This window comes from Crocodylus siamensis, chromosome 12 (assembly GCF_052110815.1).
Source record: "Crocodylus siamensis isolate JL-2025a chromosome 12, ASM5211081v1, whole genome shotgun sequence".
Taxonomy (NCBI): Eukaryota; Metazoa; Chordata; order Crocodylia; family Crocodylidae; genus Crocodylus; species Crocodylus siamensis.
The window spans coordinates 5,906,363-5,920,816 of record NC_143406.1 but is presented as its reverse complement, the minus strand read 5'-3'; the positions used below and the strand labels follow the sequence as shown (position 1 = coordinate 5,920,816).

General features: G+C 49.9%; 1 protein-coding gene across 1 annotated transcript in view; it reads right to left on the bottom strand.

Moving 5' to 3' along the window:
- The window catches only part of DHRS3 (dehydrogenase/reductase 3), a 33,559-nt gene extending 20,341 nt beyond the window's left edge, over positions 1–13,218 (bottom strand). The window contains exon 1 of the mRNA XM_090023185.1: positions 12,721–13,218. Coding sequence (XP_089879311.1) covers positions 12,721–12,915 — 195 coding nt within the window. The 5' untranslated portion in view covers positions 12,916–13,218. The remainder of the gene's footprint in view (positions 1–12,720) is intronic.
- Positions 13,219–14,454: the final 1,236 nt, after the last annotated feature.

Genomic DNA, 14,454 nt, shown 5'->3' with positions numbered 1-14,454 from the left:
CAGAGCCATGGGTACAAGCGTGCTTTGTTTGGAAGAGTCACCTTTCACACCTAAAGAGAAATTGCATGACACGTAATACTGATCCTAACAATAACACACATAAAACATGATAGCACATTAGGAACTCCCCCCCAAGAGCTCTCTCAGGCAGGTCTGAGTCCATCCAACCCCCTACCTACAGTCCTTTCGTGACAGGGCATCTGCTGTCACATTCTGGCTTCCCTTGGTGTGTTGGACAGTGAAGTTGAACTCTTGAAGCTGCCAAGCCCATAGTTGCAGCTCGGCTTCGGTGTTTTGCACCGTCTGCAACCACTGCAGTGGGGCATGGTCCAATAAGATGGTGAACTGCTGCCCCCATAAACAGGGCCTCAGCTTGTTCAGTGCCCAGACGATTGCCAAACTCTCCTTCTTGATAGACGACAGGTTCCACTCCCGAGGGATTAACTTCTGGCTTAGGTACACCACGGGGTGCCGTGTCTCTTGGTGCTCTTGTAAGAGTACAGCTGCTAGTCCTGAGTTGGAGGCATCTGTGGCTACGTAGAAGGGTTTATCATGGAGCGGTGCCTTCAGGATCAGTTGTTTGACCAGGGCAGCCTTTAGGGTGTCAAATGCTTCTTGGCACCCGGGCTTCCAGACCACTGGATCAGGGCTGCCCTTCTTAGCTCATGTAGGGGAGCTGCTGTCGCTCCAAATCCTGGGACAAACTGTCTGTAATATCCAACCAGGCCAAGGAAGGCTCTGACTTGCTTCTTGGTTTGTGGAGGCGGCCAGTCTTTAATGGCCTTGATCTTGTCCCACAAGGGAGCGATATGACGTCCACCCACATGATGTCCCAAATATACCACTTCAGATAGTGCCCACTGGCACTTTTTGGCTTTCACTGTAAGACCAGCTTGCTTGATCTTGCTTAACATGGTGGCCAGATGAATCTGGTGCGATTCAAAGTCCTGACTGAAGATGGCAATGTCATCGATGCACGCCATGACAAACTGCTCACATGCTTGTAGCAGGTTATTAATCAGTCTTTGAAAAGATGCAGGAGAGTTACGCATACCGAAAGGTAAAACAGTAAACTCATATAGTCCCACAGGGGTGGTAAAGGCGGACTTGGCTATGGCATCTGGATCCAGTGCCATTTGCCAAAATCCTTTGGACAGATCGAGAGTAGAGATGACCTTGGCAGGGCCCAGGTGATCAAGGAAAGTGTCCATCCTGGGCATAGGGTATGCTTCAGGGGTGGTGATAGCGTTCAGCTTCCGGTAGTCCACACAGAACCGGACGGACCCGTCCTGCTTCTGGACGAGTACCACCGGGCTGGCCCAGGGGCTCCCTGAAGGCCGCATTACCTCTAATCCTTCCATCTCTGTGATCTCTTGCATTATTTCTTGCTTTACCTTCTCTTTAACTGGGTACGGTCTGGAGTGTATAGGGCGATGGCTGCCCGTGTCTACGGCGTGCACCGCCAGGTTTTACCTGGTTTGTTGGAGAGCACTGTCCCAAAGTCTTTGAGTGCTGAGAGCAGCTTGTCCTTGTCCTGGGAGGGCAGATGGTCCGGCAGGCGCAGTTCCTCCATTCCTGCCTCCCCATCCCAGTCACCGGACATGACCGGCTCCTCTGGGTCCTCAGGCGATCCTTCTACTGAAGAAATCCAGAATACCGGATCACCTCTATCAAAGTACGGTTTAAGCATGTTCACTCTCAGGGTTGCTAGTTCCCTCAGGGACTGGTGTGTGATTGCCCTCCACGGGGGTCTCTCCCACCACAGCCAATGGTGTGGCTGTCTCTTGGGGAGTTTCTAACCCTCCCCCTCTAGCCTTTCTGCTCTGTTGACAAGTCACCGCATTAATACGGTAGGGCTCTAGCTCTAGGACCTGGTCCACCTCGCGTGCGTGGTCCAGAGACCAGGAGAACCCAAGAACGCCAGCAAAGCCCCTTGTTGCCACTCAGTCCTGCAGCTTTTAAAGAGCCAAACGTCCTTCCACTTCCATCAACTATGCATTTAAACACAGGCAAAATACACAGAGGAACCTCTTATGTGCCCGGCCTCAAGCCAGCAAGAGCAAACTTGCATCCTGCCAGTTTACACACAGGCGAGATGTCCTGCAACCCCAAATCAAGTGCTTCATGCAGGGATGCCGGGCCCCCGGTTACACAGAAATGTGGGAAATACTCCACCACCACTTCTGACAATTCTTTGTTGCAGGATTTTCCCCTGTTCTACTGAGGCAGAGAGGAGTACAAGTAGGTGGATCAGCTGGACTGTAATATGTGAAATAAAGTGAATTACTGAGTGTAAATTTGCTTTCTAGAAGAGGCCATTCCTTTAACTCTTCATACAGGAGCATGACATCTCCTTTTCAGGCAATAATGTGGAGTATCTGTTCTCTCTGTGGATTTTTTTGGGGGGGAGGGGGGAGGAGGGAGGAAGGCAAGGAGCAGGGAAGCTTGTGAGCACATATTCAACCGAGCTCCAAGTTGCTAAAGCTGGATCTCCGTGTTTCCCGTTCCCTCTTCAAATCTGGAGTCAGCCAAATCATGCAGTGCCTACTCCAATCACAGGGGTGGGCGTCTCTGTTTACTATTCGCAGGGAGGTTAAAAATCCCAGATCCAAGAAAAGCGCTCATTTAATCTCCATGCTGGAAAGGTTTGATGATGTGCTTTTTGTTAGTGTTTAGCTTTAGCACCGGACTTGTCTGTTCCTTGTGAGGGCAGGGAAAAATGAACCGTGCATCCTCTTTCCTTGCTGACTTTGTGATCTTTTCTTAAGCCTTGTGATAGCCGAGGCTTGCTTTCCAACCCCAGCTCCCGGAGTCCAGTGATTCCCTGATAATCTCGGGTTTCATTTAAAATACATGTTTCCTTTACACCCACAGTTGTGAAGAAAGGCTTGAAATCATCTTTTGAGCATACCCTGAAGGCTGAGCAACCAGAAGGCATATTAAAAAGAAAAAAGGAGACAATTGTATTTATTTATTTCAGCGGTGACTTGTGAATTGTGGGTACTGATGAAGACTTCTAAAAATTAATGCAATTTTGATGGGCTTGAAAGTTGTTACATATCCGATAGTGGCATTCAGTGTGCTACAGGAAATGAAAACAGGATTTTGGGCCGGTTAATAGCAAGTGGACTTGTAAAGAAACCCCAAACCTAACTCACCAATGCCAATGAGACTGGCATCGGCCTAGGGAACGAACATAAGAGGTGGTCTCACCTGGTCAGGGTTGAAACATGTCAGCCAGAAGTGACCCATACCACCTTGGCCTACGCTGCATCCAGTCTGTGCTAAGCGGACTTCGATCTGCAAGGATCAACCCTTTTTTGAGCACTAAATTTATATCGGCATCTTTTCAGCGCGTAAAGCAATGAATGCACGTTTTGCCCTGGAGAGCTGCAGCCCCACTGACTTTAGCAGAGCTGTGCCGGTGCAACCGAAAAGGCTTCTTGTTCTTGCCAAGTGTGGTTCGGAGGCGTTTGCTCAGGCCAGGTTAAAACCCACGAAGCCCCCCGTTAATTCCACAAAGCGAGCGCCGTTGCAGTGTTGTCACTGCACCGTACTTAAGAAGGTAGCAAGGCTAGGGTGGCTGCTGGCAAGATGCTTAGTTAATTATGTATAATTTATGGCTAACCTAAAAGGATGAGCCATTTACATTTGTTTTAAACTCTGCCAACGTACCCATCTATTCTCAAGTGTATTAATTAGAATCAATTTAATCCTTACCAGGACAGAGGTCAAACTGTATGGATTTGACCTTTTTCTGCTGGCGTCAGTGTTATCAGCCAATTGATCTGGCACTGCCTGGGTCTGACTTGTGCAAATCTCCAATGTGTTGATATGATGCTTTGAAGAGAAGAGCCTGCGGCAGACTCAGAGCACCCAACTGATCACTTCTGCTTTATATTCCTGATCATAAGCCCTGAGATTTGAAGCCTTATGGAGAACAAGCCCATTGTTTGTTCTCTCTCGGTGGCTAGCTCTGAGCGGCTGTAGATCCTTGAGGACTTGCTCCCCCACCTACCCGGAGTCCTTCCTAAATATTTCCTCCAAACTTACAAGTGTCACATTTGTATATTTAATGCGGTCTAGAAGCAGAAGCAAAAAAAAAAAAATTACTTTAAAAGCAAGTTGATACCGGCCACCTGGCTCTAGAACCGGGAAAGGGATTGGCTTTCTGAAGGAAATCACCCCTCAGTGTTGCAAACTATTGGCTTGAGAAGACATAGGAGTTTTATTCGAATTGTAGACAGGTCAAGAGGAATAAAAACTTACTGTTTTCTTTCTCTTCTTCTTCGAGCCCCTCCCCTGGAACTGACTCTCGTGCCTCAGTTTCTCCATTTGCAACACTTTCCTGTCTTACCAGGGGGATATTATAGGCTAAATCCCTCAGTCCTAACAAGTAAAACCAACTTTAGATGCTGGTGTACTGGCTTATGTGTTCCCTCTTTGCAGGGGGCTGATGGACTCAGAATTTAGCTCCTCCGAATACATCCACAGACTCTTCTTTCCTCCTCCTCTTCCTCACCCTCCTTTTTAGGACTGCAACCAATGTGACTTGTAACATTGTGGGGATAGAAGAAGAGGGAGGAAGAGGGGAAATGTAAGGTCTGTGATAGATCAAATGGTGCCTCTGGACAAGTCTTGTTGGAGCTAAATAATTTAATCTCATGGTTCCTTTGTCTCCCCCAGCCTAGCTGTTGTTAATCTGCCGATTTTATGTAGGTATCAAAGCAAAAGTGTGACTTTGTTGAGGTCTATGAACCTCAGAGCAAGGAAATGGTTAACTGATGCTTTGGGAAAAGCTGGGACCCTGTGGCAATCACATGCTCCAGGAAAACCAGTCAGGAGGCAGGACCTAGTCTACAACAGGATAAAAAGGGAGGCCTGGGTAATATGACCCTGGTTTTGAAACCAAGAAGGAGCTCTGGTGCTCAGAAAAAATTGCTGGGCACCCTAGCAGCTATTGAGAGATTAGCTTGACTCTGTGTAGGACAAAGCAACCCCTGGATTATAAGAGTTGCGGGGGAAAAGCAGTTTTGGGGAAGGGAGCACTAGCAAGAGCTTGAGTGAGCTGAAAAGCTTAGCTCAGGGTGCTGGGATAGACCAAAGCCAGTAGACAAGGCTGGTATGGGTCCCCTCTCCCCTAAATCCCTTGTGCCTCATGCTGGTGGAGGGGATTTATAATGCTTGCCTGTTCAGAAGTAAATGTGCCTATGATCTTAGGGATAAGGGCCTTTATGCTCTCCCCAGCCTAGCAGGATGACAACTATACTCTAAATGCACACTTAAGGGCCTGAAAAAAAGACCAAGAGATCACATTTACCCGAAGAACCAGGTCTGAAAAAAGACCATGCACTTAGGAAACTTCAAGCAAGCTGTGCTCATTAAATGCAGAGTAACCCATTTCAGCTGCCATCAGTGCTGTGCTATTAGCAGCTCTGGAACTAAATAGGCTTCTCTCGCCTTCAAGGGTTTTAATGGCAGCCTTTTGACACCTGTTTCCCCCTTCACCCTTCCTGGTGCCAATTATACTGCAGCAAAGTGGAGCGCAGTTACATTACAAAGCAGCCAGTGGGTCCACAAGATGCCATGCATCTAAATGGCTTTAAGCAATATGCAGATAATGGATGCATTATAAAAGGGGTAAAAGGAAAGGAAACTGTGATGGGCATCATGATATGCAGCTGAGCTAATTATGCACTTATCTGGCATGCAAACAAGCGGAGTATTGGACTGAGAGTGTCTGTTCTTTACCAGCTCCGCAGGAGGGAATCCTAAGGGTGTCTTGAAAGGGATTTTAAGGAGCAGAGTGGTGGAGCCGGTGAGTTCAGAAAGGGAGTTTCCTCAGGTGGGGGGGGAAGAAGAAAGTGTGGAGGTGCCTGTGCAAGAAGTGGGTTAATATGTGGTCAAAGATGGCATCACTTCCGGAGGAGAAAGGACGACCTGATGATGAGGGAACAGAGGAGCAGGGAAGGGTGGAGCTGTCGGTCCATGAAGGTGTGTAGAAGAAGCTTGAACTTGGCACTGCTTGTAGGTCAGAAGACTGCACACCTGCCTTGCACACCTAAGCTTGTCTTCTAGCCAGTCCATTCCCCCTCCTCCTCCTCCTCCCTTCCTTCCCTACAGCACTGAAAGTGCTGTTTGGGTTCAGGACAAAGTGGTCCAGACACCTTCTGCTCACCAGAAACCCAGGGAGAAAAGGAGGCTGGGGAAGGAAGCCTGTTTGAACTTTTATCCCTTCTGGACCTTCCAGTTGCAATGCTGAGCAATGCAGGCAGGGCTTAAGGTCGCTCTTAAAGCAAATTGCTGTGCCAGACTAATTAGGCATTAGCTCAACAGCTTGTTTATGATGCAGTAAAAGCTGTGTATATATTTTAGTGCTTTATGAAAACAGTTTGGCAAGTCTGAGTCAACTTTTCCTTAGACTATGCCAGACTCCAGACCTGAGCACAATGGACACAGGTGGGGAGCATGTTTACGTGTCTTTGGAAGGTGGCAGAAACACACAGCTCAACCAGAGACAGATGGGCCCATTAAAAAAAGCACAGTCCAAAGCTAAGATCAAACCAATCTTCATTTTTCAGCTGTGAAAAAAAGTTCAAGCTCCCCCAGCTCTCTTCCAAGATGAGGATGACTTTCCTCACCTAGCAATCTTAGTAGGTCTGTCCACCCCCCTGCTTTTCTTTGCATCTTTTCCGTCATTTCCCCCTTTCTGTGAGCTCCTTGCTTTTGTTTAGAGGGGCCCTTTGGGGCCGGGGCCTGTCCCTGCCCTAAATAATAATCTCTTAGTCACTGCTGAGATTGACTCCTGTCTCGTTAGCCCGTGGTGCCAGCCTCCAACACCCACATCTGCTTGTTTGAAAATTCAGCCTCCATGCTGCCCCTCACACTTGGGTGGATCTCCCTGTACACATCCCCAAAGCCAACTGGCCTGACACCCGACACTTTTCCGGCTACACTTGCCAGCCAGAAACTCTGCCGTTCAGCATTTATTCAAGCTGCTGGCCTTGGCACTAGTCCAGGTCAGAAAGCTAGACACCATCCAAGGTTGGGACCTGAAGCAGGTGTTCTTCTGCCCATCTCTAAATTCGTGGATCAAGGGGAAAGATAGCCGCCAACAGGTAGTAGATGAACAAAGCTGCTGTGATTATACAACTTTCATAGGGAAGAAACCTTTCTGAAGACTGTAGGGAGCCCCTCTATTAAGAAGCTGTAAGTTGGCCAAGACAGTAAGGAACATCAAAAGCAAATGTCTGAAGGTGGAAATAGCGGACAAACGTTCACGCACAAGCCACAAGTGCAGGATCCGGTCAAGAGTTACGCAATATGCTCAGAACCTGCAACAACGAGCTTGTGGGAAAAGAAAACCGATCGCATTAATTAAATTTAACAACCATTCTCCATGCAATAGGTTTGCTTGACAAGAAGTGAAAAAGATTTTTCAAAAGCCAGACTATTTTTCAGCAGCCCTAAGGGTACTGACGGCTGTAAAAGTGTTACAGGAACAAGTTTGCAATGTTTAAGCATAATGGACAAAAGGGGAGGGGGGATATAAAGACCAGAAGCAAGTGTAACCCTTCCAGCCTATGAAAAACCTGCTGAGCCGAAGATATGACTTTATCTGCTTATTGCTTTTGTCCTGTTTTAGATAGAATACAAAGCAGATTTGGGATGAGTGCAATTCTGGGAAGTCCCGACTTAACCTAAAATGTAAATGGCAGTGCTTTCATCCCGGAGTAGATACTGTACAGCGCTTCCCCGGCACTACCTTCGGCTCGGTCGCCCCTAACAGTAACCCAGCCAAGAAAAAAAAATCCATCTTGGTTTATTCAAACCTTATTCTTGCATCTCAGGCACTCAGTGAGAGTTATAAATTGAGTGGCTTATGTCTGCTCACCAACTGATCTCAAATGAGCCATCTAATAACTAATTCTTAGTCGCTACTAACCTGGGCTGGATTCAATACTTAAAGATATGTTTGCATGTTTTGGCCAGCCTTGGGGAAAATCCCTGAACACATCCAGTTCCTATGCTTTATTCACTTCTGTGGTCGCAAAAAAGGGCAGCTTCATGGAACGCAAAGTAACAACTGGATGACGGACAAACGTCACGTTACCTGGGTATTCACAGTCTGTTAAATCAATTCCTTTTATCCCAAGCTTCTCCCCAAACTGCCACACATGTTTACTTTTTTTTGACATGGGTCAGATATGTAATTTCAGCCGGGCTGGTTTCCAGTTTGAGTAACTCCACCCTTATATATGGACTCTGACCAGCTGCCCTAGCGTCCTCCTATGTTTTCTGCAGAGCAATCAAAGCAATCAGTGCAAAGTACTTATTTATTGATGGCGGTTGTCTTGATGAGCTCAAAACACATATGCTGGGTATTCTTTCAAAAATATCTACCGACAAAGCTGACTGAATGCTTGGTTGCACAATACTCTTTCCAGGTACAGATGCAGCGCGCACACGTGAATCGAAATGATCATTTTTATTGTATAAACAATGCTCTTACAGAGTTTTGGACTTGACAGTGTCAGATGGCAGGACTTACAACAAACACACCCAAGAGTGTGAATTATGGTTCAAGGAGGATCAACTCCTCCCTCTTTTTGATAAGAAAACCAACTCTGTTCCTTGTGCTAGAAAGATCTGCTCTTGAGGTGGTGAAGTCTCTCTCTCTGTCTCTCTCATCTGTGCAAATTATAGGCACTTATAAACCACATTTAACACACATTTAAATTGTTAGTATTTGCTCAGTATTGCAGTAGTCTCAGAGATCCTGCTGATGACTATAGTCTGGCTGTGCACAAACACCCGGGTAGGCATGCAGAAGAGATTAAAATATGGTTTGAAACAAGAAGCAACAACGCCTAGATTATTTTGGGAACTCAAGATCAGCCTTCCCAATACAATTAGACATGAAACGGGGGGGGGGAGGGTCCCTCCATAGCTTACAGTTCCCATCTCTGTCCTCCTGGGCTATTGGTTGTCTTTTGAGCAAGGTTACCGCTTGTCTGTTCCTGTGACAGATAAAATGCTTTGATTTAAGCATCTGATGGCAGGCTCTTTATTCTGAGAGAGAGCTCTGATACAACCTGGGTAGCCTCCAGAAGCAGAGTCAAAATATTGAGATGGGGCAAGATATCTGCACTTCCATCACAAGCAGTGGAAATTACCCACCTAAAAACCATCAACTTGCTGTGCCCCTCCAGCAAGGGCACATTAGTAGTATTTCCAGTATTAGACTTGGCATTTTGACAATACTTCAGTGCTGCTTCTTAGGCCAGACAAGGTGTTCGAAGGATGAAATAAAAGCCTGTCCTATAGTCAGGCTCCATCTTTACAGGAAAACTTTGCAAGTTATCTTCTGAGATTTCCCCCCCTCCCCCCGCTGTCCAATGGTAATCACCCTCGCATGTGCACGCGTGTGTGGCATTTCACAGCTGCCCACCATGCTGTCATTAAGGTTAATAGCATTTTGCAGACTTAAATGTTATAACGGTCTAGATCCATGTACTGGTGCAGTGAGGTCATGGCTGTAAAAAACATGTACCACGTGAGATGGGGAGTTTCTGGTGTCTTCCTTGGATTCATGCCATCAAGCAAGGTTTTTTCCCTCCTTCCCTGATAGCCATCCCCTATTGGTTCATTGTACAGCAAGTACAGTTGCTAAAAGAAGCAAAGAGCACACCGCTAGAGGACAAGATAAGGGCAGGCCTACCTAGAAAGTTTTTAAAAACTAAGCTATACATACTACTAAGAAAAAAGCCCCAACCCTCAGAACAGAAAGAACTGACAGAACAGCAGCAAAGGAAAATTGCAATAATTCAGGCCCTTTGGGGGAATGCTCCTGATCTTATCTGAGCTCAGCCTTTGTGCTAATCAAGGCAGCGCTCAGTGAAAATCAACTGTTTGAGGAGCCGCCACTCCATCCCCAAAATCAGGATGCAGGAAGGGCATGTGGCTGGAGGCCGCCTCTCGGTTGTAACGGTATCTCGTTGTGTTGTTGTTAGCTTTAATTGTGTTTTTGGCAGTGACAAACATTCCAGGATGTATCAGGTCAGAATAACTCCTCGTTTGTTTAGTCACGGCTGGGTTTCAATAAATAAACCACCAACAGCGCAACTTAAAATTAGAAATGGAGAAGGCAGGCATCAAGAAAAATGCCTGAAATGAAAGGATGAATCCACAACAGAGCAACACCCGGTGCAATTGTCCAGGCTCCATTGTTGGAGATGATCAAAACCAGGTTGGCCAGATTTATGATCAGGCTTGTCCACTGCATACTGATGCAGGAGGTTGAAGCAAAGGAACTATGCAATACCGGCTAACAGTAACCATCAATGAATGATTCGACTCCGCCGTCTAGCTCTCGTGTCCCTGCCGACTCCCCTGCCTCTGTCCTTTGACCAACACGGCTACCACTACATCCCCTATAACTGCATGAGTTCGCTCTCTTGTGTGGGGCGTTATGTCCGGGGAGCTTGAAGTTCCCAATCGTACATCAATAACACTTCCAGTTCAAGGCCCGGCTGGGAAACGGCGCAATGATAAATTAGAACTGTATTTTTACAGGCTAGGCATGCAAATGCTCAACTCCATAAACCATAAACCGAAGTCAAGATCAAACTCTGAGGCTTTTTTCCCCACGTTCTCTGTGGCTCAGGACTGAAAGCTGCACGTGTCGCAATACAGCCAACGGCCCGGTTTGACATGAGCCTGCAAACTCCGTTTTGCTCTCTAGCTCAAATGAACCTAATTAAACAGTCAATAGCATACCCAATCTTCTGAGTTTTCCAGGCAACCAATTAGCAACTGAAGACAAAAGAAAAACCTGCTCTCAGGAGACCTGACCAGTAGTCAAGATAAACCCCAAATATAAATAAACTGACCTTTGCAATCAACTGGTCTGAAATTGGACACATCATGCGAAAAGCAGCATTAGTGCCTCAAATATGTTTCAGTCCTAATTCCCTGACTAATGACCCAAATATCTTACTACCTGAAAGTCATGGAGTCTCAGCCCAAAATCTAGTAGACAGGTGTAAACCTTGGCTGCAACTGGCACTGATTCGTCCCCTTGTTGGCAACGTCAAAAGAGAAGCCAACAAATGAATGAACGAGGAAACCGAAGTCGAGTTAAAGAAAATTGTCTGAGACATGAACTGTGCCATCCAGTTTGAAGTACATTGGCTGGACAGTGGAAGTAAGGAGGGGAAGAGGCGGGTTTTCGCAATGCCTGTGCTGCTTCTGTCCTGTTGATGAGATGTCACGTGCCAGCACCATCAAGCCAGCGCTTTTCACAGGTGCCACTGGGATGCACGCATGCTGTAAATCCGTCTGGCACCACTTGCAAGCAGGCCAACTGGAAACGTCACATTTTAGCATTAAAGATGCTTTGGTGCCACCAATTTTTTTTTTTTTAAAACCGCATCTCGGGGAGACGCAGCTCTTGCGGTATTCCCTTGTCCCGGCACACACGATCTGTTTAGAAGTGCCTCGTGTAGGCTGAACAAACCTGTCCCTGCCAAAAGCTGGATCTAAAATGAAAGCCAATCCCAGTTTAATTGTTGTGTGCAACTTATACACTAGCTGTATCAACTACCCTGTCTGTGAGAAGATACTAATCTCAAATAGATGGTGTATATCGCCGCCTACCTCTATAACTCTGCCACTATGCCTGTGTGCACAGGCGCAGTGTTGGATCTGTCCAGATACACCGGGCATCCACAACTCGAACCTGACTCTTCATGTCATGGTTTCTGCTCCCCTTCATGCACCGTTTGTGACCTCTGAATTTCCCACCATGGGTGAAGGGTCTTTTGGTTTTTTTTTTAATAGGGCTCTCATGGATATACTGTATCACCCATCTGAATCGCCCCGGAAAGATTAATTATAACAGATCATTTCAGGCACACAACTATCCGAAGCAATCAACTGCAATGGGAGAGGGAAGAGCCCCCCCAAAATAGAATATTTAACTCTTCTGTGTCTGCTGTCTGGTTTGCCTTCACAACGTGCATTTTTTTTTAAGACCCCTCAAGTTTTTCCCCCCGTTATCTGCAAGCAAAGCATAAAAGTAGAGAACGCTGCTACGTCACCAGGGGGTTTGCATCCTTTATAAGGGCACCACATTGCATGGAAAAGAGGCTTTGATATCGCATTCACCCAAAGGCAGCGGGAGACGGGACGGCTGGGCGCCCAAAAGCCTGGCGAGAAGAAGTTTCCCAACGATCTGCACTGGTCTAATAAAAGATCTTGCATTCACCCAGAGGACCTCGTCTGCCTGTGCTCTCTTGAAACCGCTTTCAGTCTCGAGGGAGCAACGCAGCTGGCTTCAGCGCCAGCTTGGACAACGCGGAGGGGCCATGCCGAGTCCGCCCTCTCCCCGCGACCAAGCTGGCTGCAGATGGCCCCCTCCACGCCTCCCCCAGAGCCCGCCGAAGGCACTGGGATCCCCAAAGCTTGCGGACAAGGACGGTTTTCTTGCCAGCCGCCCTGACAGAAGGGACCGTTTCGGAGCCAAGGGGGCTGGTGGGCTTTGCAGGCCAATACAGGCCACCGTGGGGGAGAGCGCCCGCTCCTGTGCCACCCTGTAAGCGCCCGCGGGACCAGCTTTCCAGCAGCCCAGACGCCTCTGCCACACTCCCACCCTCCAGGCGGCCTGGGGGCGCGCCCCCCGTGCCCACCCCCGGCCCTGTGCGATGCCCGGCCCCTCACCTTTCTGGCTCCTCGCTTGGCAAACTCCGCGGCCAGGTGGCGGCCGATGCCCCGGCCGCCGCCCGTGATGAGCACGGTGTCCCGGGCCAGGCCCCGGCGGCGGGGCGGCCGCAGCAGGCACGCCGCCGCCTTGCCCGCCAGCCACAGCAGCTGCGCCGGCAGCAGCAGCAGGGCGCCCAGCCACCGCCAGCCCATGCCGCCGCGGCCCGGGGGGGACAGTGCCCCGCGACGCCCGCGCCGGCGGCAGGTGGCCGGCCCGCCGCGCTCGCACCCAGCCGCCGGGCGGGGCGGGGCGGGGCGGGGCGGGGCCGCGCCCCCCAAAACCAGCGCGCCCCCCCCCCCCCGAAAGAGCGGCAGGCAAATCAAAGCGAGCCGCCCGCGTCCACGCGCCGGCCCGCAGGCAGCGCCCGCCTCGGCCGAGACTCAGGAAATGGCTCGGGGGAGGGCGAGGAGGGCCAGGAGGGTCTGGCTGAGGAGGGTCTGTCAGTGTCAGGCGCGTCGGCCCCCGCTCGTCTTCGGCCGTGCCCCCCGGCGCTCCCGCCCGTCCCCGCCCGGCGCCGGGGGGGCGTTATACCCCATTAAGCCTGATTGGCAGTGAAAGTGTTGGGGAGCTCGCACTCCTGGTGCTGGGAGTGGCTGCCGCTGCTCTGCCCTCCCCCGGAGCCGCGCGGCGCATCCTCTCCGGGCTGCTGCGCCGCTCCCGCGCCCCCGGGCGGGGGGCTCCTTCCGCACCCCCGGGCGGGGGGCTGCTTGCACCCAGGAGGCGCCGGCCCGTGGCGGGCCGTGCTGCCTGGAGCGGGGCCTGGACGAGATGCGTGGCTCTCAGCCTTCCCTCCCTTTCGCGCTGGCCCCCACGTGCGGGCACCGCCGGCCGGTCCCTCGCTGCCGACCCGCTGCCCCAGGGCTCGGCGCTCCAGCCTGTGGGGCGGGAGGGCATCGGGAGCCCCCTTCCGGCTTCTTGATCCGTTCCTCTATTCTTGCGACCCCCTTTTGGGTCGTGAGCCCCAGGAAGCGAAATGCCGGACTAGCTGAGGTCCCTTCCCACCCTCATGGTCTATGATTCTGTTATCTATCTCCCTGCCACAGCACCTTGCACCTCTGGGTGCTGGTCCTCCAGACTAGCTGAGGTCCCTTCCCGCCCTCGTGGTCTATGATTCTGTGTTATCTGTTTTCCTGCCACAGCACCTTGCACCTCTGGGTGCTGGTCCTCATCCAGCACAGACTGGGGACAACTGAAATCCATCGCCATTGCCCTTGTGCTTTATTGGTTTGAAGTTTTCAGTCCCTTGGACAGATGTTCTCAGCACAGATGTCAAAATGACTGGTGACACCCTGGAGGGTCAGGGCAGTAGAAAAGCCAGGCTGGGGTGGGGGCTGAGTCCTCTCATCCCACAACATTCATTTCCCTTTGCTTGTCCAAGTCCTGTGTCCAGTTCCATGCCTGGGTTGCAACACAGGGAGGCCCCATCAAGGCTACCCAGCACGTGTCGTAAGTAGGTAAGGGGTAAATGTGTTGTAATTTGGTCCCCTGACATTGCTCATTGCCCGGGTAAGCAAACAGTGGCAGCTCTGGTGAGGAGGTTCTGCCTGCTACGTTTGTACTGGGAGCTGCTGCTTTTGCACAGTTAATAATTGTGGTTGCAACTAGAAAGCCTCATCTCATCAAGGCAGAACTAACCAAAAAAACTCAAGGAGGTTGTTGCCCGCTCTCTGCCCCCCACCCCAGTCGTGTAT